Source organism: Sceloporus undulatus, chromosome 2, assembly GCF_019175285.1.
Source record: "Sceloporus undulatus isolate JIND9_A2432 ecotype Alabama chromosome 2, SceUnd_v1.1, whole genome shotgun sequence".
Classification (NCBI taxonomy): domain Eukaryota; kingdom Metazoa; phylum Chordata; class Lepidosauria; order Squamata; family Phrynosomatidae; genus Sceloporus; species Sceloporus undulatus.
In genome coordinates this window covers 39,160,539-39,188,384 of record NC_056523.1, presented here as the reverse complement: position 1 = coordinate 39,188,384, position 27,846 = coordinate 39,160,539, and the positions used below count along the sequence as shown (strand labels likewise).

The window sequence follows — 27,846 nt, the reverse complement described above, 5'->3', positions numbered from 1 at the left end:
CAGAGAAAGGCAAAGGAAAATCCCATTCAACAAATCTTGCCAAGAAAACCTAATGATAGGTTCATCTTAGGGTGGCTGTAAATCAGAAACAATTTGAAGGCAACCTCCAACAACATTTGGTATAGGCTCACTTAAATTAGTAGGACCTCTGAGGATTAATGTTGCTTTTACTGATGCTAAAAGACTAATACATCAAAGTTGGAAAGCAATAGCAATAGCAAGTACATTTCTATACCTCTTATCAGTGCACTTAAACACTCCCTATGTGGCTTACAAAGTGTAAGCTAATTACCCCCAACAAGCTGGGTATGCATTTTAGTGACCTTGGAAGGATGCAAGCCTGAGTCGAACTTGAGCCCTTTTGCTGGTATTGAACTCGCAAACTTATGGTTTGTGAGTGAGTGGCTGCAGTACAGGCATTTAACCACTGCACCACCAGGAGTCTCCACTGCACCACAAGGATTGCTAAATATAAATGGTATACAATGAACAGAAGATATGGCTCCTTCAAGTGTACATAAACATGCATTTTGTAATTATCAACTTCAGGAAAACATATTATTGGAAAAATGGCCATGTTATATCAATGTATATGTCTAACACTTGTTCACATCCTATGTATTGCCCTTCCCTCTTTTTATTTATTTTTTGTCTCTTACGCTTTTTTGTCTCTTTTCCTTATAATCATATTTAAAAATTAAACAATGAGAATACATATTTATTCTTCAGTGGTAACTAAGGAGAGCTGGGACTTGTATTATTTTTCCATACAGATCTACTAGTTCCAATGAGGAAATATGGTTTACTCAGAGTTTGGGAGAGCATGGCTACTGAAGAAGATGGAGAGCCACTTAGTGGTTAGTATGTCAGATAAACAGTGGCAAGACCTAGGTTCAAATCAACATTCAGCTTTGAAAATCAGTGAGTGCCCTTGGGTCAGTCACTATTCTCAGCTTCACAGAATTGTTGTGACGATAAAAATGGAGTTAGGAAGAGACCACTTGGTCCATCTTGCTTTTCTAGGAAAATAAAATATGTCATGCATATGAAATAGATATTTGGTTGTGATAGACATTCTTATAATTGCATGCTCGTCTTCTAAACCCAGTTCTGATTGTCAGTGTGCATTTTCATAATCCTTCCTTCATATCAGAGAAGGTAGCTTCACTGATACAGCCCTAAACTATAATGATTTTTATTGATTGAGGAGTCTATACTTTGCTTGAACATACTAATGCCAATATAAAAGTATTTATATTGTTATTGTATTAACCATCTAACAAATTTTAATAAATTTGGGGAATGACTGTGCCTACATTTAACATGTACATTTAACAAAAAACAAAATCAGAGTCCTATGCTACAGGTACTAACTTATTTTGAATTATGTATCAGAAGCTTAGATTATTCAGGCATCCCTTCCCTTGGAAGCTCTGCTGACATATAGAGCAAAATTTCCTACTGAGATGTCTAGTTCACATTTTATTTGCTTTTGGTTAGTCTTAATATTGTTGAGTTTCAGTTCCCCTTGGAGATTAGTCCCCATGTTGCTAGCTACATCTAAGCAGAGTTTTGAGATTGTTTGTGTCAGAAGTGAAAAATAAGATCAGCCTAATTATCAGCTATCATGATGCTACAAGCACTGAGAACATGGCCTGCTGTGATACTACAGTGATGCTTCTCTCACCAGGGCAGCTGAAAATACAATTTTTTTTCTTTCACACTGTCTTTGATGTGACTGGGAACTTAATTTCTTTGATCTTTTTTGCTCATTTCATTGAATAGCCAGAGTGACATCCTCATATGTCAACTATTTTTGTTAAACAAGGGAAACTCCATTAGTTTATTACAAAAATATGTGCAAATCCTAATAAGAATAAAATAGTTATCCATATTTTAAAGTTTTTATGGGTAATATATAGCATGTGCATTGTATGGAGCTGCACAGTAAAGATTTAGTGGGACAGGCTTAATTTTGAAATGGAAACATCTTTATCTGGGGACAGGTTCTGACAGTCCCAGCTAAAATGTATATTATGGAAAGGGCATAGAGAACGTGGACATGTACACACTACATAGACTGTGTAGCTTAATGGACAACAGAGTTCAACACACTTTAGAATTTCATTAAACGTGGCTAACAATTTAAGAGAAATGAAATTCCATTTCAACAGCACATGCCAAGAAATGTTTGTCATTTATACAACATGAAGAGGGGTTTTAAATCAAGCTTTGATCAATTGTGACATTTCAGGAGACAAAACAAATCAAAGCAAATAATTTCTCCAAGTAAGGGAGGGAGAAACTGCAGCCAATAGGAGACAGTTTTTGGAGATCTTGTGTCCCCAGAACACCTCAAAAGCACCTGGGCCTTCAAATGATTTTCTATTTGAAAGGGGTGACGTTTCACCCAAAAATCATTTCAAAAAGCATAAAACTATCCAATAATGAACAGGTTTGCTTATTTCATTTCCCCTCAATGTCACAACTCACCAACATCCAAAATCAGGCTCCAATTGAAATTGAAAGTGATTTCCCATCATTTCTGGGTCGGCAGAAAGAGGCCCATGCAATCTGCAGTGGGGACAACAGTCGCCCATCCTGATGTGCAGAGAAAACTTTGTTATAGATTTTAAAATCCTTTGGCATTTACTTGAATTACTGTTTCTAGATGTGCCTAAATGGGACAGTAGTGAAGAACCTTTTCCTGGAACCGTGTTGCATATGTGATCTGCAGGAGTATATGGTTTGAGCTTATTTTCATGTGATTATATTTTGTGTAGAAGACTCAGAAAGGGGGACAGAGGTACTGTAACAGACAGATTTGGGGAAATTTCATGCCAAAATATAGGTATTACCGAATGTAAAGTGTAAACTAATGTTTCCCTTTGTAATTCTGTTGAATGCCCCCCCTACTCTCCTTAAAATATGTATTTTTATCACTGCACCCATTACTTCAAAGAACTCTCCTCTATGAAAGAGAAACAGTGGGAATTATATTCAAGTTGCCTTAAGAACCTTGTGCTAATGGGACCAATAAGAATGGTTCCCCTTCTACTGCATAGACCCCTCTCCGATAGTATCAGAATCTCTTCTGGATGATAGATAAGTTTTTTGGGTGGTAAGTAAACCTGTGTGAGAAGTAGTATATTATTGTTAATTTTAGCTATTTGCAAGTAGATAAGGAAGAGGGATGGGTAAGTCTAAGAAGTATTTAATGTCCTATTAGAAGAGGAAACAGTGAAAGAGATTGTTGCATGACCATTTCTTTGGATCAAGGTGATTTAAATGCTATCACACAGTTACTAATATCCTGTTTGGTGGCAGGGTCTTAAAAAAAAGAAGATGGTTGCTCAGTTTTAGAAGCTTTTAGATGAACTAGACTATAAATTTTAGATGAATTAGTTATTTAGGCCCTATCAGTCTGGCTCACAGTGCAGGTATTTCACACTAAAATGCTTTTAGTCATTCTGATGGATGTCTTTGTTAGAGGAGAGATAAAGAGTGCAACCCTTTTATTTCTCCTTCAGGGTATATATGTCGGTAGCATGTGTGTAGGGGGGAGGATGAAGCCATTGCCCCCCAGTCATAATTCTAGCCCAGGGAAATTTTCTTTGAGTCGCCAAATTTCTTGCATTACACAGAGTGAGTCATTGAAAATCATTCACACCTATTGCTATTTTGTTGTTTGCATTCCTGTGATAGCTTTCCCCCTTTTCTTTGGATGTCTAAATTGTAAATGCTCAATTGACATTTTAAGTTACTGCACTGCTATGAATTTGGAGAGTTAATTTTTTTTAATGAGGAAGCAGATTTTTTTGTGGGGGAGCAGTGTTCCCGTTTTTCATGAACACACCCTATAGCAATACCTATTTCTTTGTTTGTTTGTTTTACCTCTTGGTGGCTGTTAAACCTCTGCCATGGTATTTTTCTTTATTATTTCTTTATTTAGGTATTTAGGTTTTGGATTAATACCCTACTTTGTATTATGACGATGTTGGTCATAGCCCTGCATTTGGTATAAGATGCTGTAGTTGTAATCCTCAATTCAGGTGGTATGGAAGGGTATTAATGTACTTTGCTCTATGACCAACATGGCTACCCCTGGATATGTTTTCTCAATTTTCCATGGCAGGGTTTTCCACAGCCCTTTGTAGGCACAGAGAAGGCTCTCTCCTGTGTCCTCACCAAATGTGCCTGTTAATGTAGTGAGATTGAGGGGAAAAAACCTCTCCCCTAGTTACACTGGCTTATATAGACAGATATGGTCTTTCAGATCCTTTGGACCAGGCTAGTTCAAACCAAATTAGTTTTAACCAAGTTTATTTAAACCAAATGATTTTTTTTCTTAATAAACAACAATATTCTTGGCTTTTCAAATTGATTATTCATATTATTAATTTAAAAAAAAACAACGTCTGGCTATTACTACTATTTTCCAGCTCTCTTACTGGAATAACAATGGCTGAATTTAAACATTTTAACTTTAACAGTTTACTGCCATTTGTTTGTTAGACCAGTATCCAGTATCAATTGCTTATTTTTAATTACGTTATTTTATAGTAAAAGAACTGCCATAGTATTATAGCACTAGAACAGTGTAGTTTGGTATTGTCCACAGTTACTGAGTGATACAGGAGCTCTGTCCGTACAGAGGCTCAGCATAGGCAGTGCTCCTGTACAACTTGGAATAGCTGCGGGAAGAGCAGAGTAAAATCAGGAGGGGATTTTTTACCCTCATGGTGTAGATTCATTAGCTGCCCCAACTGGGTATGTCCACAAGATGTGAAAAACTACAGTAATGTCAAAACTGTGCTGGAAAGCACCATTATATCTGCCATATTGATTGTATAGCTATTTCATTGGAGCTGTAGATGTTTTTGAATGTTTAATTCCTTACAGTAGGAAAAAGAGAAAAGTTGTATAAAACTGCCCTTAAAAAAAGGTTTTCTGCCCACTTGAACGCAGGGTGACCAGACATTCTCCTTTTCCAGGACATGTTCTGCATTTCAGCCTTCTGCCCAGGAGGAAATCTAAAATGTCCTCCAATTTGAGCATGACTAAGGAGCATGAACTTACGTATATTTATATTAGTGTTGTTAGCTTTTATTTTGTAGTGCACTACATTTTTCTTGAAGGTCCTACATTTTGTGGTGCCTTGTCATCCTTTGGAGCTATGGATGCTATTTGCTAAACACCATCAGAAATATAACTTTCTGAGTAAAAAGTGTAAAATATTCAGCTCCAATGTGATGCAAATAAGATTTCTTCTTTAAGGAGTGTTTTAATACTCATTGTAGCTGTATTGCCCACATATCAATTTGAGGTTTTACATATTAGGATAATTATGAAATTATGTTCTAAAGGCGCAACTTGCATGTATTAATTTTACCCGCTAAATATTACCTTTCATATTTCATATAGAGCTTATACAGGAAAATGAGCATCCTTTGAATTGTCAAGGGCATTATTTTCACATGCTTTTGACAAGATATATTGCATGCTGTGCTTTCCTTCTCTCTGCTGTTGCCTTGCTTAGCCTTGTGCAGTAAGGCATCTTCATTCTTTTTTATGTTACAATATATATTTTTTGCTTTCTACAGCTCAAGGCATTTTATTAAATAGCTGTTAACAGTATGCTTTTGAGGATTACAGTTCCCAGTGCGGAGCAATTTAGCTTACATAAGAGATCAGTCAGCACATAGTAGATTAATCACTTAAGGAGCCTGTTTTGATGGCAAAAGAAAGGTTTTTGATCCCTGGAGTGTTTGGTTTTGGTGCACACTTGTATCTCACTGTGTTTTCCTTCTTGGTAGCACATTGTTTTGAAAAATCTTGAATAGCTAGAAAACTAAAGAATATATACCGATAAGCTGTTTCCATCTATTGTATTAGTGAACATCTATGGATTCTTTTTGGCTTATTTTCCCCCTAAACTAAATAATTGCTCAGTTCAAATGTAACCTTGTATTCAAACAATACATTAAGAATTTGCTATAGGCAACCTCAACTGTCACTTGTTTGACTTTTCTCTATCCTGAACAGCCTTTCCTATAATTTTACTTTCATTTATGTGTACACTTGTCTCTCCACAGTCGTGGGGGTTGGGGCACAGAACCCCCATAAATGTGGAGAAGCTGCAAATAACAAAAACATTATGTTTTTATTTGAGAGAACACCTCTCTAGGAATCTCTAGGTCCTCAACATTGCTACAGATGCCTAGTGGAGTGTTCTCTCTAGGTCCTTCAGTACGACTTTTGATTAAAGTTGAGTTGAGTTTCACTGGAGGATCTAGATATTCATAGAGAGAACATATTAATAAAATCCGTGAATAATTAAATCTGCAAAAGTCAAAGCCACAAATGTGGTGGGATGAGTGTAGTTCTGTTGGTTCAGAAGCTTACAGTAATTTTCCATAGGCCTGCCTCAATTCCTCTGTGACACAGAGAGTTTAATGTTACCAAATCATCTCATCATTTTCTGGTGTATTCATTCCTTGCAACTATTAAGGAGAGAAGGAGAGAAAAGAAAGGGGTGAAGTTGTATGTATGATGTTTAAAAGAAATGTGTTCTTTAAACCTCAGCTTGTTTGGTGTCACAGATAATGAACTTTGTGTCTCCCATAGGCTGAATTTTGCCTAACCCAATTTTCAAATTATGCTACTTGAGGCTTTTGAATCTGCAGCTGCCTCCTGTGATTTTCACCACTTTCTCTGTCCCTGCAACAGTTAAGTACACTAAGGCGCTGCACAGACAGGCCCTACGGGGCACTGTCGTTACGTGCGAGGGGCGGTGCTTCCAGATGCAACTTGCCCCTTGCACATGACGAGGGCGTCAAAATGGCGGCGCCTTGTACATACGGGCGGATTTTATATTGGATTTTTTATTGCTGTTTTCCAGCCTGCTTACTTGAACACAGACGACTGCTTGAACTCAAGCCATTTTAACTTGAACTAGCAGTTGCTATTTTATTTACAATTTATATTTATATTTATATATTTATAATGTGGTTGTTCTTTTTTAAAACAAAACAAAATGCCTTGCTTCTTTTCCATTAGTAAAGAAGTCTACTGGATCAAACTTTGCCTTAATGGAATGGCACAATTGGATTCAGCTTGCAGTATTTTTGAGTTGTTTCAATATATGTGTGTGTGTGTGAGAGAGAGGGGGGGGGGGATTCTGAGATAATGCATATGGAACTGAAGAGGTCTCTTTGACCATCTAAGAACTCACATGTGGTGAGCCACTTAAGTTAGTATTCTTTAAAGTACCTGTTCCATTATTCCTCCCCCCCCCCCCTTTCATTCTTTGGCAAAAGTGGCCTGTATTAGACTGGAAAATCAGTATGCAAAGGGATCTTGTAGCACCCTTCAAAACTGAGTAGTTATAGCAGAAATATTCATTTCTATTTTCCAATACAGGCACTTTGCTTTGACCTTTCTTGATTGTATTATAGTAGGAACTGCATAAATTGCTTACTTATTCCTGAAAAAATAAAATAAAGATAACCACCAAACATTGCCTCTTGCTTGATTCTTATCTGCATAATGTTACTAGCTGTGTCTAAGCCTTTTCTTTATTGACCACTTTTCCTTTCATCTGCCTGGTCTTGCTTTAGTTTACAATAGGCAGAGTTTTGAGAATACTGAAAATCTTGTCACTTGAATTTTTTTCTATTTCGTCTGCCTTCTGTAACATAAAACTTGTTTTCCTTTTCAGCTAGAAACTTACTACTGTCTCTTAAACTTGATTTTATTTTTCTTCCTTCCAATATAATGTAAACATTTTTCTGTAGTTTCTGTTTCAATTAATATAACCACAATTGCTATGCTTCATGCTTTGGAATAGTGTTGAATTGTTTTCTCATTATCTCTTACAGTTTCTTTAACTATTTAGTCAGTTTATATTGGTTACTTTAATTGGGGCATAGTTGCGATCTAGACACTCTTGAAACTAATTTTTTAAACCCATTTATTTAAATTGGTACTCATAATTATAATAGAGAACAAGTCTTTTTTCTTATACATTTATAAAAACCTTGCTGTTTTATGGAATCATCAGTCTTATTGTTTAGACATTACATTATGCTATGCCTAAGTCTTTCTGTGTGTGTGTGTGTGTGTGTGTATATATATATATATATATATATATATATGTATATGTATATGTTAGCTCTGGAGTGTAAAATTATGTTCCATTTTAGAATTCAAAAGCTGACAGGATCAGGCCTTCATTTCAGGAGATAAATCACTTGGTAAAATATTTTTATTTCACTGAATATTAGAATTGTGAAACAGTCCCTCCTTTTCTTTTGCCTGTGGAGAAAGTTGTTCAAAGGAGTCGTAGCTGTACCCCATATAACATTACTCCAATAACTTTGGAACTGTGCTCCAAATATCAATGACACTTGCTGTATAGATACATCTCACTCTGTCTTCCAACCCAGGTTGCCATCTTTGTAGTCACTTGACTGCTAAGTCTCTTGGATTTTTGTTACCTTTCTTGACTACCAGGTGACTAACTGGTAGATGTGATTAATGGCTGTTTCAGGTCAGTAATGGACAGGATGAGGGATAATAAATGGAAGTCCAGTCCAGACAAAATGCAGATGTTGGATCCAAGTGATCAAGCTTGAAACCTGGTGGTACTGGTCCATACTTTACATCAGCTCTGTACCTTAGGTCATCAACTGGCATGTCTGGCACACATTGCCTTTTAATTAGTTAATTGATTGTCTTTAGTGTTTTTGTTTTATATGCTGTTTTAACTGATATGTAGTTACTCTTTTTCTATTTCCAAATTCATTCCATAGGGAGAAGTGGGTAAGAAATAATAACAACAGAAACAACAACAATGTAAAAACTAAAGACTTTTTTGCCATTTGTTCTGTCCTCAAGCTGTATCCAGTTTGAAGTTCTAAAAGTTATTATATAGTTTTAAAAACATATAAGCATTACAGATAGTTCAGAATACAACAGCTAGATTACTCTTTGTAAATTTCTGGTTAGAACACATTTTGCAGTTATGAAATAGCTCATTTCTGGACAAATCCAAAAACTACCTGTAATCCTGGAATTTGATGTGGATTGGTCAGAGACACAGGTCAAAAAGAATACAAGTCAAAGAAACAGGGATTCTCTCTGTATGTCTGTATTTAAGGTCTTTCTAACTTGTGTGGCAGTCTCCTAAGAGTAAAGGGTATTCTTCTGGGTGGAGCAAACATGACCTCGACATCTGCTTGCAAGAGGGCAGAAGTGAAGCTCCTCTTCGGGTTCTGGTAATGGCTCTTAAGTAGTCTGAATAATACTATGCAGTGGAGCTGGACATACACAGGATAAAATCAATCAGTATACTTATTTACTTCACATTAAAAAGATGTCTCTGTGCTTGCAAGAAACAGGTGAGTTTCCAGGAGGCAAGAGTTGTTGATCCTTGTGCAAGAGAGGCATTGAATTCATCCTCCAACAGCAACCAAAAAAGACACATACTGGCTCTGCCTAGTGTATGTCATTAATAGGATGCCAGTCATTGAAAAGAATCCCAAAATAAATTTTCCCAAGCCAGGGAATAAAATGATAAGGGATTTAATGTTGAGAAATACAGAGTGATAACCACTTTATATATAAATTTGGATTGTAGCTGTAAATCTCATCTTTAATCCTATTGTTAGTCTCGTTTGGAACATAGCTATAGCTTTTACCTATATATTGGCACACCATTTAACAACTGATGCAACTGGTATACTTTGGTGGGGACAATCCAACATATCACCTCAGTAAAGCACAAGTTAACTCACACTGCAGTTAACTCAAATCTTCAGTTATCAATATTTTCTCATTAGGTCTGAACTGAGTAAGCAAAGGCACTAGTTTTGAAAAAAAGCCAAGCTCTTAAACCAAGTTCTCATTGTAGAAAACTGAGCAAAAATACAGAGTATAGTGCCTTTTTATTTTATTTTATTTTTTTGTTTTCTTTTTGCTTTAGACAATATGTTGTTTCTTTTTGTTTCCATGGCTGAAGTGAAGTGTGTCTGATAAGCTTGACTAGCATAAAAACTAGAGTATACTTTTGTTGCCAGTGTTTACCCCATGTTGTGTTTTGTCGAAATCTCCTATACTCAACTGCTGTGATTGTACTGATGAAAGGAGAGCAAGAGCAACATTCATTTGTGTATTATATGCTTGTGTTTTAGCTGATATGGGCAAAGTGTTTAAGCTGTGCGAAGTAGGCTTGCTGTGTTTGTTTACAGGTATTGCTGGTCTTCAAGACCTCCTGGTTAACAAGCTTCTTTAAACAGCCAGCCAGGAGACGCATTCAGAGCTATGCAAGAGGTGTGTTGTACTGTGATACCAGTCTTTACTGGAGTATATATCTGCATGATTTCCAATACCAGCTAATTTTTCACACTGCCTTTTAATTCTTGCCAACCAATTTCATAATTGCAAACCAGTTTGAGGTCTGAAGGAAAAAAATATAGTGAAGGCAGACAGTTTAGTATTCTTATAGGAGAAAATAATCCATGCATTCTTAAGAATTAAGTTTTTCACTGTGTTTACAGCAGTAGAGGGTTCATATGGAAGACATCTGTGGATCAGAATCTGAGTTTTAACAACCTGTTATTCTCCAATATGAAAAAAAAATCATCCTCACCTCATCTGTAACTAAACAGAGGGACTGAAGGGGCATAGAATTTTTTAAATAAAGGAATAATTGCTCAATGGACAGCATTTCACACTCTTGCATAAGAGCCCACTATGTTATAACACAGTGGAGAGTATAGATGTATCGCAGTGGTATAGATCTTGTCTTTTACCCATGTCATTTTAAAATGTGTTTTTCACTGAACATTGAGGGCCAACATAGCATAGTGGTTTGAGTGCTGGACTATGATTCTGGGGACCAGGGTTCAATTTCCAGCTGAGTCGTAAAAGCCCACTAAGGAGTTCAACATATGGCCTCCAACCCTCCTTTTCCTATCCAGATCGGGGCTACAACAATCTCACGCCATGGCCCCAATCTGGCTCCTTTTTGCGTCCTCAAAAGGACACCATAGCCATGGTATCATGACTATATGGCACTCTTTCAGCGCTGCATCATCTGCACACAGTGCTGGAGGTGCGCTAGGATGCTGTGTACCATCTGGTCTGTAATGGGCCTGAATGACCTTGGGCAAGTCACATGCTCTCAGCCTCAGGGGAAGTCATTGGCAAACCTGTGAACAAATCTTGCCAAGAAAACCCCATGATAGGGTCACCTTAGAGTCAGCATGTCAGAACTGACTTGAAGGCATACAATAACAACTGAACATATTGTTGTTGTTAACTGCCCTCGAGCTGATTTTGATTCATGGCGACCCTGTGGATGAGAAATCTCTAAGATTTCCTTTCCTCCACTGCTCAGATCTTCCAGACTTAGGACTGTGGCCTCTCTAATTGAGTCTAACCATATGGCATGTAGTCTACTTATCTTTCTATTGCCTTTTGTCTTTCCTAGTATCATTGCCTTTTCTCATGATTCATGCCTTCTCATGATGTGGCCAAAGTATTACAGTCTCAGTTTAGTCATCCTGGCTTCCAGGGAGATTCAAGCCTGATCTCTTCTAGGACCCATTTGTTTGTTTTCAAGTAGTTACCTTAAATAGTACAGGTTTGATATCCCTTATCCAAAATGTTTGGAATCAGAAGTATTTTTGGTTTTATCTTTTTCTTTCTTTCTTTCTTTCTTTCTTTCTTTCTTTCTTTTCTTTTTTTTTTTTTTTTTTTGGATTTTGATGTTGGAATTTGTATGTTATGTAGATAATGAGATATCTTGAAAATGGGACCAGTTGCATCCTTACCCCTGCTGTCACCTGCTGTGTGTGTGTGGTGGGGGGCTGCAGGGGGTTGGTGGCCAAAAGGGTGCACTTGGTTTTCTCTGCCATGCTGGCATAGGTCTGCTTGTGAGGAGGCATCTGGCGCTTGGCCATCTCCTTCGCTGCAGTCTCATGAGGAGACCTCTACTGTTGAAGCAAAGCCTGGAGAGGTGTGTTAATGCCTCGCTGCCACCATGGCAAAGCAGGAAGGGGTGCAGGGGGAGGAGGGCTCAACAGGGACCTCTTCTGAGGTGTCACCCAGTGTGGTCCACACACTCACACACCGCCTAGTGATGCCACTGATGGGACCCAAGTCTAAACATAAAATTCATGTTTCACGTATACCTGACATGCAGCCTGAAGGCTATGTTATGTAATATTTTAATAATTTTGTGCATGGAACAAAGGCTATGTACAATGGACCATCAGAAAGCAAAGGTGTAACTATCTCATCAACCGATGGAAAAAAAATTAGGTTTTGGAACATTCCAGATTTTGATCTTTATGAAACAAATTGCATTCCAGATTTTGGAATTCTGGATAAGGGAAACTCAAATTGTACTGTTAACATAATGACCCAAACTCTTGTAGGTGAACTATGCTAGCGGTTATACTTCTTCAAAGGCTGCACAAATGTAGATGAAGGAAGGAAAATAAATAAATTGACTTGTTATTTTCCTTATGGCTGTAGCTTCTATAGACTTTATTTCTGCTGCCATTGCAAGTGTGGTTACCATGGCATGAGATTCTGGCCGATATTATTATTGTTGTTGTTGTTGTTGTTGTTGTTGTTGTTGTTGTTATTAAACACATTCACATTATTATTGATGATAGAGCAATCTATTTAACATCTATAATACTGCAAATATTTATTCATTTATTTATTTTAGTCAGTGACCAGTAGAAGAAAAGGAACAAGATGGAATATATAAAACAAAATGCAATGCATTAGATTACAATATTAAATGCAGAATGAAAAGCAACATTAAATATAAAATATTTGTAATATAAAATATAAAAATAAAATTGCAGTACAGTAATAAAAAACAAAGGGGTAGTATCTGTAATTCTAACACAGCATCCTATGCTGGCAAGGTATTGCCGCCATGCAAAACCTTGCTACCATGCCTGTAATCTCAGGAAACTGGTCAGCCAAAAAGTAATCAAAATATTGTAAGGGAAATCAGCAAACAAAACAGAACAAACTCCCAACAGATTTGAAATAATTGCTATTTATCAAACATGAAGTCCTAATAAGGTATCTAAATCTTAACAGATTTAGCATTATGTAACAGATGTAAGCAGTACTAGGAAGTGTGTTCTAAAGCCAAGTTGATTTTGCTGAAAAACCAGTGTTTCACTGAATGACAGGAGTCCTTCAGATGTCATTTTTTTTAGCGGAATGATGCAAATGACCTCATTCATGCATTCCAAGTTTGCTATTCACAGTATGGAACTGTATCTGTGTGCATTTCTGGGAGTTCGGTTGCTCATACCTGCCAGGACTCAAATTAACATGGAGTCGGCAATGCAAATATATTTTAAATGTGTTCAAGGCATGCAGAGTTTAATTCCAAATTATCCCGAGTCTACTTGCATTGGTTATTCATACTGCTGATGATGTGAATCTTTAAAAAAAAAATCAGGGAAAAACCCAATATCAATTATCTCAAGTTAAGTGGGTTTTTGACAGCCACCCTTCCAAAACAAAACAAAAAGACAACCCCAAACTTGAATTAGGTGCATTTGGCTTGAATGTGAATACCACCTAATGCATTGCTGAGCTTACAATGCAAAACAGTTTTATGTGTTTTACTTCTTACATTCCACATGAGCACAAGCGTGTAAAGACATGAAGACATATTACTGAGTCATAATATCTTTTTTAGGCATAGTGCTTTTCAGGAAAACTACAGTGCAGCAGTTCATTAGCATTTGAAGACATTTGCTTGGTTTTTGTATTCCTTTCATCTAACTTGATAAAAGTACCAGTGCATACAGATCAATCTGCCTGTTGGCATAAGAGCAGATTGGTTCTGTTGTTCCTGCTGCCAAAGCCTTTGTATGCATGTGAATACCTCTAAATAGTGTCACACCTTTGTCAAAGAAGGTTGTCTTGTCTCTCTAATCATTTGTATCAGTTATCTCTGTGTTAACTGCAATTAAATGATGTCAGATATATCCATGCTAGGAATGTCCACAAAATAGACTCATTTCCTTAACTGGCCTCCTTAAAATTCACAACTAAGTCAGAATTTTCATTGGTAGCTGAGATAAAGGGTGAATTCAGTAGTACTTCTCAGTTTTTAATGGTGAGTCAACACATAGGCAATTTTCATTTATTCAATGAGTTCAATCAGGACTGATAATAGGATTTAGGTCTCAGTCCACCATATATCCACTTGTACAAGACTAAACCCTAGTAAACTCAATGGTGTTTACATCTGTGTAGACAGATATAAGGTTACATTGTTGATTTCTTTGGGGGGGAAAAAGGAAATAATTTTATGTCAAAGCTGGAAATATTACTTCAAGATAAGTTGACGCCCATCATGTCCATTTCTAAATCCAGAAGCCAATTCTTTTTTCAGAGGAATGCGGTTCTGGAGAAGAATTATTTAAATATGTCTTTCTTATAGATAGCCCAGAACAGATGGCATGGAAGGAACAGCCCATTCCTGAAGAGGCTGCCACCACAGTCCCAAACCACACCAGCCAGGAGCCGACTCCTTTTTAGGTCAACAAATCCCAACTTGGTGCAGCCAAGGCATGGTTTCTGGACACTTTGGGAGGGTGTGTCATCTAAATGCCATGCACTCAAAATGGCCAGAAGCCACCTTATTTGGTTAGTGTGTTTCAGACCATAGCATCATTATAGATCTTAATAATTACATGCCACTATCAAATCTTCTTATTTGGGCAGTTGCCTTCCAACTCCAGGCAGTCTTAGATAACACACACTTCCTCAACCCATTTCAAACTGGCTTCAAAGCATGATACAAAGTAGGGTGTTAGTGAATTATCTCTATCTTAACACTGACAGTTTCTGGACAAAGTACAAACTGTAGATTATTACATTTAAAGCTTTACATGGTTTGGGTCCAGGTTACTTACAGAATCCCCTTCTTCTGTATAATCTGCCCTGTACACTCAAGTCCTCTGGGAAATGTTTGCGGAAACTGGCCAGGACTAAACTGGCAATGGTTTCCCAGAGGATTTCTCTGCTCTTAAATGGGTGTTTGCAAATCTTTTTATCTGACTTCTGAAAATTTTGCAAATATCCATGTTGACTTTTAAAACAGGATTCTAAACTTTGTGAATACTCATTCTGCAGAAACTGATCAATATCTGCATGTACTGCAATTCTGAATGGTATAGGACCTCCATAAGGAGAAAAGGCAATTCAATGGTGGTTAAGGAAAGGGTCACAGAGGTGCACAAAACCTCTTGAGTCCCTGGTTGCATACCCTTACATTGCATCCCAAGAAGCTAAGGCCTGAAACAGATGGGCCAAAAGTGCCGGCTTTGGGCCATGTTGGGGGTATGGCATTTGGATGACGCATACCCAAAATACGGTCAGAAGCTGTGCAGAGAGCACACCAACCTGGAAAAGCCAGCACAAAAAGGAATGGTGAAAAGCTGCTCCTGCCAGTGGTCAGGTTCAGGACTGCAGTCCCACCATAGTCCCGGCGTGATCAGGGCAGGGACAGTTTTTGGCTGCTCCTTTTGCCTGTCTGCACAACATCAACCTTCTGTTTCTTATCTATAAAGAAACTTTGAAAGGAGTGGTTCTGAGTGGGAATTTGGTAAGAGGGGAGTGTTTGTTGTTCCAGACTTTTGCCACCTTTCATATGATTTGTATAATAACAAATAATTCACATATTATGTTTCTTTTTCTTTACACATCCCCAGCATAACTACTTGTGGTCAGTGACTAGAATTCCCTGATCTCAATCCCCAGCCTTGAGTCTTTAATTTTTGTGGGTCATCCCAAGACAGATGAGGATACAGCTTGTCAAGTTTTTGAAGATAAGTTGTGGACTGTGCTTGTACTTAATGCACAATACTTAATGAGAGCACCAGGGCCCATCCCTAGATCTCAGTTTTTTGCCCAGACTCTGAACTATCTATCTATCTATCTATCTATCTATCTATCTATCTATCTATCTATGGTATTTATACCCCACCCTTCAGTGCCAAAGGCTCTCAGAGCGGCTTACAATTATTATTTTAATTAGACGGTTCCCTGCCCTGAGGCTTACAATCTAAAAAAACACGAAAAGAGAAGGGAATGGTGGTAGGGAAGGGGATCAGGTCCAGCAGTTCTTCTCTCCCTTTGAGGCCTGGAGCAAGGCAGATGGACTGGAGGGAGGGCTCTTCTTCTTAATCAAGGCTGGGCCCTATGGTGTTGGGCCTGTTCTTTCACTCCCTCCCAAGCCAGAAGATGACAGTTGGCAAGGAGGGAGGGCCTTCTTCATCAGGGAGAGATGCCAAGATATGAAGGGGGAAAGAGAAGCTCTCAGTTCCTGGCTGATCAACTTTAGATGAAATTCTAAATTCCCTGGCAGATTGAATTTAGATGAGTGGAGGCTAAATAAATTTTAGCAATGGCAAACCCCCTCTGAGGAAACTTGCCACAAAAACCCCGTGATAGTTTCACCTTAGGGTTTCCATAAGTTGGAAATTACTTGAAGGCACACCACAACAACAAACAGGAAAAGGAACAACAGGATAAAAGAAGGTTGTATTTGGGGTGAGGGAAAGGAGAGAAAAGAAGTGGCAGTTGGCAGTGAAGCAAACCTAGATTAAACCTGTGAAACACCTGTATGAAGTGCAGTGCTAGGGTGGAAGAAGAGGAAGGCTAGAAAAAAGGGGGAGGAACAGTATGCAATGAAACCATTATTGTATACTATCCATTTGCTTCTTTCTTGGCAATGTACTCACTGTTTAAGAACCCAGTTAACTAAGTAGGAATGTGGAAATCAGAATACACTGGTGCTCTAATTTTTGCCATTTGTGCTGTGTTTGGAAAGATAACTGCATTTATTGTTGCTTTTAATGCAAAATAAGATGCTGTCTTCAAGCAACTGCATTCCATTTTTCTTACATTATTTTATATCACCAGCATATGTATTCCAAGCAATCAGTACTAAATTCAGGCTAAAGGAAATGAAAAGTGGATGTGCATGTTACAATGAAAAAGGAAACGAAATTACCATTTCAGAATGTTGAGACATATACAGCTTTTTCCCTGGCTGCTGCTAATTTTAAATGTTCTTCCATTTTAGAAGCAGTTAAAAAGAAAGAAAGAACTCAAAATCTTCACCCTATATTTTCTTCATTTCAGCACTGTAGCTTTGAGCACACTAGTTTAATTTAAAAAAAAACAGATTTTTTCTGCCTTTGGCAACATATACTGATATAATAAAGAAGTGTGTTTATAACCATGAAAGCTCATGCTAGATGCTACCCCATTCATTTTTTTCTCCCCTTCCTTTCCTCCTTTTTATGCTCCAAGAGTCAAAATCTGCTATGTCTCTGACAAATAGTTGACAAATCCAGTTGATTCAATGGATCTCCTCTAGTTGGAGGCACATCTATATCAGCCCAAAAAATTCCAGGTGTAGCCCAGAGTATTCTGCTCTGGTGATGCCCTGGGTCCACTACATGAGCACCATATGCACCAGCATGACACTGGGTCCTGTCCTCATCGGGGCTGTTGCTGCATTGCCAGCCAATAAAGCATCTCCCTTGCAGAAGAGACTTGTTAGCAACATTACGCCTGGTGAGGTTAGATTGGGGATAGAGCGACCTTTCCTCATGGATTGTATGGCTGAATACCCTGTTCTATGCCAGGCAAGTAATGTATCAACATCAGGGCTCAGCTGGAGGATGTTTGCCTGTCAGTGGAGGACCTGGCGCACAAGGAAATAAGGCTTCCCCCCTTCCTCACCAGTGGCTGGGCTCACCTGTAAAGTGAGTGACAGGCAGCACTGGTCCTTTAATTGATGGGAGCACTTGCTACCCATCTGAATTTGGCTCGATCCCTGTTGTCCATGTTCAGGAAACTTGAAAGGGTTTAAAAATAGATTATGGGCCAGAAGGGGTGGATCAGGCAGTATGTTGTGTAAACATATTATAGTAGATATGCACAGGGTTTATGATCAGTGTTGACAAGCCTGAATAATAGGACTAAAGACAATGCATATTTATGCTTGTTCATAAATATGTTTATCAACAATTAAAAATGCTCCCCTTTCTGAGATTTTTCTTTGTGTGTGGAAGCATCAGATATGTGAGAAAGTATTGCTATTTTTCTACTATGCGGTATTCTAATAGGTGGTCATCGAGCAAATTGACAGAGGTACTTGGTATGAGGAGTACCAGATGGATAATGGAAAGGATGTGCTTTTGTTTCTTTGTTTCGACTTCCATTAGATACCCATCTGCTTTAGGGTCACCTTATTAGAAGACATTGCAGAAATTACAAGTGCATTGTCTGAGAAAGACAGCAGGCAAAGAGTGGCCAGCATCCACTGACACTGGTTGGTTTGCTGGGCAGATGGCTTTGTCTGTAGTCGGTCTGCTTGTTTATTGTTCTTCCACTCACAGACCAGAAGTGGATACTTTATTCTATGATGTGCTGGAAAGAGTGAACAGAATTTAAATGATATAGGAGCTAGAAAAACCTAGAACTTTGCCAAAGCATACTAAAATACAGTCAAGGCCAGTAGCTGTGTTTCTGTTCCTGTGCTATCAGCATTTCAGATGAAATATGCTACTATGAAGGAATTAGAATGTGTTTGCTGAAATGCTGCAGTGCACTAGTACTTTTTTCTATTTTGCTAATGTGTTATCAAGAGCTCACAGGTGTGTTATTTAGCTATTCTAAAAGCTTTTTTAAAAACCCGAATGAGATTGCAGTACACTAGCTCTAGCATTACTGTGTTCAACAAGTTGTCTTTTAAAATAACAAGTCACTGAAATGCCAAATTACTGCTGGTAAGTGGCTAGGGTGAACATCTGTTGTTGCTTTTGTAATGTTAGATGTGAAGTTACACTTCTGACAATAACTATTTTTGGTCAAGCCATGATTTTCAACATGCATTGCAATAAAGATAGTTTATATTAAAGTGTCCTTTGAGTTTATCAGTAAACATCTGTAGCTGAGCAGTTTTGTTTTTTAAAGATGTAAATAAACATAAGATCTCTATCTGAATTGATACAGGGATGAATGGACCTTCTTCCCTCTTCTACCTTCATTTGAGATTGAGAAATCCAAAATAGTCTTGTTCATTTTGTTGATATTTGGTTGATGAATCTTGCCTGTGATTGGCAAATAGATAAAGACGTCGGTTATCTCTCCAACGCATGAACAGAGTGAAGCTCCAAACACAAGCTTTTGGCTTGCTTGGAAGAGTGTCTGGAGAAACAGCTGCTAGATCAAAGAAACACTCTCCAGCAGTTCACTCCTAAGAGGGCTTTATTGCTTTGTTTCAAATAACACGAGCTAATCACCACTATACAAAAACTCTTACCAACCGACACACCACACGATCTCAAACTCCCACAATCCCACAGAACAGCGTTTTTGCTTATATACAGAATTACCATGAGGCGACCACTAAGCCCAGCCTCTTTCTATACAAGTTGTTATGCACCATAGATACCAATCCCTCTTCAGACTGAAGACATAGCATATTTACATTTAGTCCAGCTCATGTTTTCCTCTCTAATCCTCCCCCTCCCGTATGATTAAAAACAATCTAAAACACATCATAACTTTGCAAATGTCACATCAATCTATTTTGGAATAGTTTTTTGTGGGCTTCTCAGGCTATAAGGCCATGTTCTAGAAGAGTTTATTCCTGATTTTCGCCAGCAGCTGTGGCTGGCATCTTCAGAGAATGTTGGCATGGAAGAGAATGCAATATATATCTGTTGGTTAAGATGAGGTGATTTGCATGTTAATCTATGTATTTTTCTCTTATTGAATGGCAAGGCCTACAGGGTGTCCGTTTACTTAATGATTCATTGTGTGCTGAGAAATCCCCTTCACCTTGGGTGGTTTTCATTTGCATTTGCTGCGTCCTGAATTTTGGTGTTTTTCAGGACTGGTAACCAAACTTTGTTTACTTTAAGAGTTTTGTCTTTCCTGTGGAAATTGTCCAGGTGTTTATGGATTTCAATGGATTTCCTGTGCATTCTGACCTGATAGTTGTTGACATGGTCCAGAATGTCATTGTTTTCAAACAGCATTTTATGCCCAGGATGATTTATAATATGTTCTGTACTGCTGATTTTTCTGGCTGACCCAGTCTGCAGTGTCTCCCATGTTTCTTGATCCATGTTTGAACACTGCATTTCATGGTACCTATGTAGACTTGTCTGCAGCTGCACGGTAGGCAATAAACTCCTGCAGGTTTAAGAGGGTCTGTCCTGTCCTTTGTTGAGTGCAGCATTTGCTGGATTTTCTTGGTCAGTTTGTACACCATTTGGAGGTTGTGTTTCCCTGTTCTTTGTCTTTAGAGCCAGAATTATTCTTGTTAAATATTGTGCAAGAGAAATTATTATGGAAACATCTAATGTGTGTATTATATATAGTGTCAGCTGCAAGGATCGTTTTTGCAAGGAAATGGAAAAGCCCTGAAATACCAACAATAGAAGACTGTTTAGATAAAGTATTAGATATTCTAGAAATGGATAACGTACAGCTTTGATGAATGAAAGGCCACTCAAACAATGTTTCCCCTGTATGTTGTTATTAACTGCCTTCTAGTAGACCTCAACTCCTGCCAACTCTGTGGGTGAGATATCTCCTAGGCCCCCTGTCCTCAGCTACTCCGCTCAGGTCCTACATTGTTCTATTGGTCTATGACGGTAATAAAGATGGACTGAACTGAACTGAACAGATCCTGCATGCTCAGAATTTTGGTCCCTTTTATTAAGTCTATCCATCTGGTATGCAGTCTTCCTCTCTTTCTACTGCCATCAGCCCTTCCTACATTATTGTCTTTTCTAATGAATTTTGCCTTCTCATGATGGGGTCAAAGTATTACAGCCTCAACTTAGCCATCTTGTCTTCCAGTAAGAGTTCTGGCTTGATCTGTTCTAAGAACCAATTATATGCCTTTTTTGGCTGGCCACAGTCCTCAGCACTCTTCTCCAGGACCACATTTGAAAGAGTTAATTTTCTTTTTATCTGCATTCTTTACTGTCCAGCTTTTGTATCTGTACATGATGAGGGGAAATACTGTGACTTGGATGATCCCAACTTTAGTGTTCACTTTTATATCTTTGTACTTGAGGATTTGTCTAGTTCCTTCCTGTTTTCTGTGAGTGCTGAATATTCCACTGAAATCTTCTGGGGCCTCAGTGTGTGTGTGTGTGTGTGTCAAACAAACATTACTTTTGTTAGAAAAATACTTAAAACAGTAATAGTGTTTTAACTGTTTGCTGGAAAAGATGAAGGTAGTCTGGATTCCCATGGAAGAAATACCACTACAAAGTAGTAGTAGTCATCGTCGTAGTAGTCGTTGTGTGTCTTCAAGGTCTTCCCAACTTATATTGACCCTAAGGCAACACTACTGTGTGAATTTCATGGTCAAGAAAAGTTTGCCATTGCCTTTCCCTGAGGATGAGGGCATGTCACTTGCCTAAGAACACCCAATAGGTCTAGTTTCCTGTTGAAGATTACAAATTACCAACAGGTTCATGTGGGAGGCAGTGGTCTTTTCAGGTATCCTGGCCCTTACCTAATTCTCCAGATTTACCAAAATATGTATTACTTCAGTTTTGAGAAAGTATAACTTTCCCAGTTCTAAGGGTAAGAGCTATAGTTCTTTCATTCCTTGCCACAAGTATAGTAGCAGCAGCCAGGTACATTAATGGATGGCAGTTTAATATCCAACCTTCTATTAAAAGACATCCAGGATCATCAGTGAAGTTATGAGTCTCAGAGGTCTGTAGTTTTTTTTTAAAAAAAGCAAGGATTTATGAACTTTGGCAGTATTATCTGGAATAAATATGTGCTGTACAGTCTTTCAAAAGGATTTGTTTCCAGTCATAACTACGGTAACTTGTTTCAACACAATGGTGATCACAAGTTCAGTACATTAATGCACAAACGTGTTGGTTTTTGTTGTTGTTGTTGCTGTCCATTTACTAAAGTATTATTTTCTTTTGGGGGGGAAACCCCACACAGATCCTGAAAACTTAAAGACAAAAATGAGAAGTACTGTGTCGGTACGAGAAGGGCAAGGGGTTGTTCTGTTGTGTGGGCCACCAACACATTCTGGAGGTAAGAAATATTTGGTCACTTCAAAATGAATTTTGCATATACTGTGTAGTCTCATTATTCCCTCTGAACATGTCATTCACATGTGATGTGTTAACAGGCAAATATGTAGAAACAGAATTATGTATGTGTGGACATGGCAACAACAACAATAATAATAGTAATATTTTTTTTAAATGTAGCGTTTTTGTAATCTTGCAAATAACATGACACTTTACCTGGTATGAAAATGCAAAAATAATTGGAGTGCCCCTAATAATAATAATAATAATTTATTTATTCATTTATATCCCGCCTATTCCATTTGGGGATCGAGGCGGGTAACAACAGAGTTAATATGACCCATAAACATGGGTTTTATGCACACCATGTAGCCTAAATTTTAAATTAGGCCATCCCAAACATATTTTTCAAAGTTGGCTGAAATCCATCTGCCTATTTTCTTGTGATGCACTAAAAACACCCAGATAGAAACTTAATTTGATTTTTATAGATAAATATCTGGCATGCTCAAGGGGAGCAATGTGAGATCTGCTGTAATTACAAATAAGAACCAGGGAAAGTGTTATGAAGATTGTAGTGGGGCAAAAGATGTAAGGCTTCATTCTTATCTAGTTTGAAAATAAATCAGCCACTCAGGGACTGAAAATGGAAACAGTTTCTGGTCTGTTTTTAGAATAAGTCAAATAAGATATAAAAGTAAAATATCCATAGAGTCATAGACTCATAGTTGTCAATATTCTCAAAGTAGTCCCCCTTCCTTTACCCCCATCCCTGTTGAGGAAGGACAATGACTGCAGTCTCCTTCTGTCATATCTGCAACATTTTTAAAGACTAGTCCCACTATCAAAGCCTCAGAGATTTGAAACTTAGCAACTTAAAGGTATTCATTGCAACATAAAGAAACCCAGATGGCAGCTTTTATCTAGAAATGTTTATTGTTATCAGTTTCAGAAGTTTAAACTGAGTTGCTGTCATTTTTTTTTTTTTTTGGCACTAAAATGCTTGCAACCACTACAGAATGAGCAATGGAGGAAATGGGGGCCATGTTTGTTCTTAGTTTTTCCCTTTCATTCTGAAGGTTGCTAGACTAAGACTTTTGTCTCAATGCCACTCGAATATTATCTACTCCTATTTTTTCCCCATGTTCATAGAGAAAGAATCCTCTATAAAACTCGGATCAAGAATACAGGCATATATTAGATGTGATCTCTTGTATTTCCTTCCCTGTGGGACTTACTTCTAAGGAAATGTATAAAATACCTTTACTAATTGAGCCAGATTCAAACACTGAGAGTCTTTTAACTGCATGTGTGATAAAACAAAATAATTTAATTCACACATAAATAGTATGATATTATGAATGAATAAACATGCATACCATTTCATTCACCAAACTAATAAATAAAAGCATAATCGAGTTTAAATCCCATAAAACCTCAGAGTCTATAAAATATGCACTTACTACCTGTTTCTCTTTTGCACCTTAGTCAGAAGCACTTAATATGTAAAATGGTCTTAGATTAAATTTCCAAAGAAATAATGTCTTTGCACAGTCGTGAATATCAAATGCTTCTTTTCAAGCAGGTTAACTTTCTTGTAATATATTAACTCCATGCACAACTAAATGACAGAAGTCAAAGCAAATATTTTGAATTATATGCAACACAATATCAAGATCAAAAATATGTCTGCTAATGAAGCTTCATTACATGCATCTGATGAAGCAGACTTAAGTCTGGGAAAGCTTATACTACCAATTTCTATCTGTTAGCTTGAAATGTGCTACAAGGTCCTTTTGCTGAGAAACACAGCGTTGTTGTATCTTGTTTATTTGTTTGGAGCACAAACATAAGTGGAAACATCATAACTTTTCTGTTTTTGATATAGCATAGCAGATATGTACAGTGGGCCATTTCTTGGTCAGCTGATATCACAAAGTCCCACTCTGTATTATGCCTGTCAGAAGTTTGTTCACTCAACAAGGTAGCTGCAGATCTGTAGATTAAATGTAATCCTGTTTTTATTTCATTATATGAATTCTTGCATGATATGTACTACACTGATCATGTGAGTACAAAATACATAATAATGCATATGTAAATTATTCATTAAGTGTTGATTAGATACTTTGGACTTGGTCCAGAGTTGCCCAAGTCTCCTTGAAAATTGTGGTGGAGGAGAACTACATTGGGGAAGGACAATCAGGGAAAATAATGCAAAAGCATGTTGCATGACCAGAGGGTCCATCAGTGCCCAGGAGAAGCATTTTAGAATGCTAATGTGGAAATGAGAGGTTAAAAAGCCTCACTGCATAATTTAGAGCCTCTACAGACCTGTACTTTGTGCCGGCCTGTAAGTGAAGTCAAGGCGCAGTGTCTGCACACTGCACCCTAGCCCTGTCCCCAGGTTGCCTTTTTGGTGCGCGCTGGTCTCTACATGGCATGTGCCATCATGTTGCAGCTCTGGCACTGCATCTACATGATTCAGCTCCAAAGGGGCATCATAAAGCCGCACCGGTGTGGCTATAGCGCTCCTTGGAGAGCATAAAAAGAGCTGCTATTTGTGGCTCCTTTTTACGCTCTCTGGAGGCCAGATTGGGGCTATGGTGTGTGGTTGCTGTGGCCCCGATCTGGCCAGTACAAGGGAGGCTACATGCCACCCATCTGTACAGCCCCTTTATTCCATTTGTGGAGCCACATACCCTCCAACTGCCCTGATTTACAGACCACTCTCAGTTAATCCTCTGCCCTACTTTTCCAAATGCTCTTAAAAATTCTCTTCCTCATACTCCCCTTTTGGGCTCTGCTTACTTCAACTGCTTCAGACTGAGTTCAAAATACAGAAGTTGTTTGCATTCAGTTACAGTAACTCAACAGAGGGGAAAGGAGAGAAGGGATGGAATCTTGCCCTTTCAAGTAGGCTCAAGCAAGAGCAACCTGCAAACCTAGCTTGCCTGTTGTTCTTCATTAGTATTTTTTACCATCTTGGTGGCATCTTCTGTGTCCTAGTTTTCATCTGAAATCATAGAGGTTATGCAGCTGTGAATCTAACCCGCTGCTGTTAGAATGAAAGGTTGCTTGAGAAATGTGAATGCAGCTGCTTTATGTAGATGAATTTAGGCATAAGGTTTTGTGAGCTATTCCATGATAGAGAGTTTTGCAAGGTTTTCAAGTTTTCTTTCTCATTGGACATTTCTGTACGATAAGCATAAAATATAGATATCAGTATAATGTAGATCTATGTGATTTTTCTCAATGTCATTATTGTCTAAGCCCTAAACTTTATCATGATCTTTTCCCATTATTTCTGTGACCAATAAATTGATTTCTGCAGAGTGCAGTCTGTGTTTTATCTTTCTGCAGTGTAATACATCAGGTATATGCTGATAAGGGATAATTAAAGGGACATGACCTTCAATTTTCATTTGGTATTGTTTAAATTGTCACATGTTTTATTGACAACTCCATAATGAGTGATGGGCTTCTGATAGTTGTAAACTAATTTGAATCTAGAAATCAAGAGATATAAAGAACTAAGAGCTTTTTTCACTGTGTCAAAACAAAACGAAGCAAAACAAAATAAAAAAGTAGATTCTCTTATTGATGACAAGTTAATGGGAAATAGGGGAAAAGGCTAAACCTGCTTATCTATAGATAATGAAGTAGAAATTTGCTTCACTGCCTATTTTATTTGTCAGCTCAAGCACTGAGTAAATAAGAGTAAATAAGAATAGTGTTTGCTCATTCACTTTGAAAACATTTAGAGACCACAGTTCAGTTTTACAACATACACGGCAGGTTCTGAGAATCATTAAGAACAATGTCAGATGAAACAGTTTACAACTGCAGAAAATAGTAAAATGAATCTATACAATTGAAGATGCAGATCAGAGGAAGGACCATCTAGTGTAGCATTTTTTTTTTTCCAATATAGGCTCTCCCAAAGCCAATGGGAAGCCTATCAGGAGGAAATAGAAATATCAGCCCCCATCCTCACTTCCATACCTCCCCCAATGTTTTTCCTGGTTTTAATATCGTGGCTAAATGCCATGGATAATTACCATATGTACTCAACTATAAGTTGATCTCATTATAAGTTGAGGACACGTTTTGGGGCCAAAATGATGGATTTTGCCATGATCTGTGGATAAATCAAGGGTAAACTTGGAGGCTCCTTTAGTGTGTGTATGTGCATACAGCAAGAGAGACTCTAATTGAGGTTTTTTGCTTCAGCATTTGTTTCAACTTTGGTTTCAGCCTTCATCCAGATAGCGACGGGCAGCACGGGAGGGACAGGGAATCTGTTTGTTTGTTTTTTTAACAGCTATTCATTGTTAAGGAAAAAGCAACATGGGATATACAGTATATGAAATAAAACATGTATGTGAGAGTCAGGATGACTCAGCAGAAGCCAATTGAGAACCACACAGGTGTAAATGGTAATACAATTAACAAGTCCTGAGTGCCAAGGACAAGAAATGCATAGTGAATAATTGGACACACCTGACAATTGTTAAGTGGTCAAGGCTGAGATGATGAAATCACTAATTGTAGGATGAACCAAGAGAACCAATGAGAATGGTGTACACGCCTACTGGGTGGAAACAGACAACAGTGGGTGGTGTCTTGCATTGACTATAATAATGACTATAGATCCCAATGTATTTTGTGGGTAGTAGTAGTGGATAGAGTGGATTGTAGAGTAGATAGAGTGAGGAGTAGTGTATTGTTGTGCTGGATAGTTTGGAGCTGTATATAGTAGAATAAAGTAGATCTTTTATATAAGACTACTGAGTTGTCTGGTGTCTTGGGTGAAGCTACAAGAACCAGCTGGATCCTGAAGAAGGGTGAAGACTTCTGTGGAAGCAAGAGTGAGAAGGCTTGGAGAGTTTGTCGGGGTCTTCAGCCTGTTCTCTGTAACTCTTGCTAAGCTATAACCACTGGCCAAAACTGGTCAGCGCGGTGCACTACCAGGTGGTGAGTTCAAGCCAGAGGTGAAGAGCTACAACTCCCATCATCCCTGACATTCATCACTCAGGACTCTTTCTGTTTGGCTAAAGAGAAAAAGAAATTCTCTCCCCACTGCATGCAACTGTCATCATCTGGCCTGGGAGGGAGTGAAAAGGCAGGCCCATCTCCATCAGGGCTAGCCTCAAGAAGAGTGTATTTGTATTTGCATTTGTATTTTTATATATTTTATATTTATGTATTTTTATTGCTATAACCCAACTGGGTTCCTTGTGATTGGGCGGACTATAAATAAATAATAATAATAATAATAATTATTATTATTATTATTATTATTGGGAAATCTGAAAGAGCTGCTATCACATTACCATACTGACCCGTAGATAAGTCGACCTGAAATTTTGGGGTCAATTTTTGGGCATAAATTTTTAGACTTATAGATGAGTATATATGGTAAACTCTTTCTAAAGACATTTCAGTCAGTGGCCAAGAGTCTACCATTTTGGGGTAGGCTTCGTGGCAAAATCAAACCTTGGAACCACTGGATCCTCTCACTGTCAAGCCCCCTCTCACTGGCCCTTCTTTCACAAAGGCAGATGCATAAAAGGAATGTGCCTTTTGGGGTTATACATATCGCCTAAGAGTTCACCCCACATCCACCCTTACACAGATGAGTTCTCTGTTCTCTCCTCCAAATTAAACTTTCCCAGTGAAAATTCCAGGTGGG

The 27,846-nt window shown here is 38.1% G+C and overlaps 1 protein-coding gene across 1 annotated transcript in view; it reads left to right on the top strand.

Moving 5' to 3' along the window:
- CNTN3 (contactin 3) overlaps positions 1-27,846 on the top strand; it is a 191,730-nt gene that overhangs the window by 50,833 nt on the left and 113,051 nt on the right. Inside the window, exon 2 of the mRNA XM_042454535.1 lies at positions 22,057-22,152. Within this exon, the coding sequence (XP_042310469.1) occupies positions 22,057-22,152 (96 nt within the window). The remainder of the gene's footprint in view (positions 1-22,056; positions 22,153-27,846) is intronic.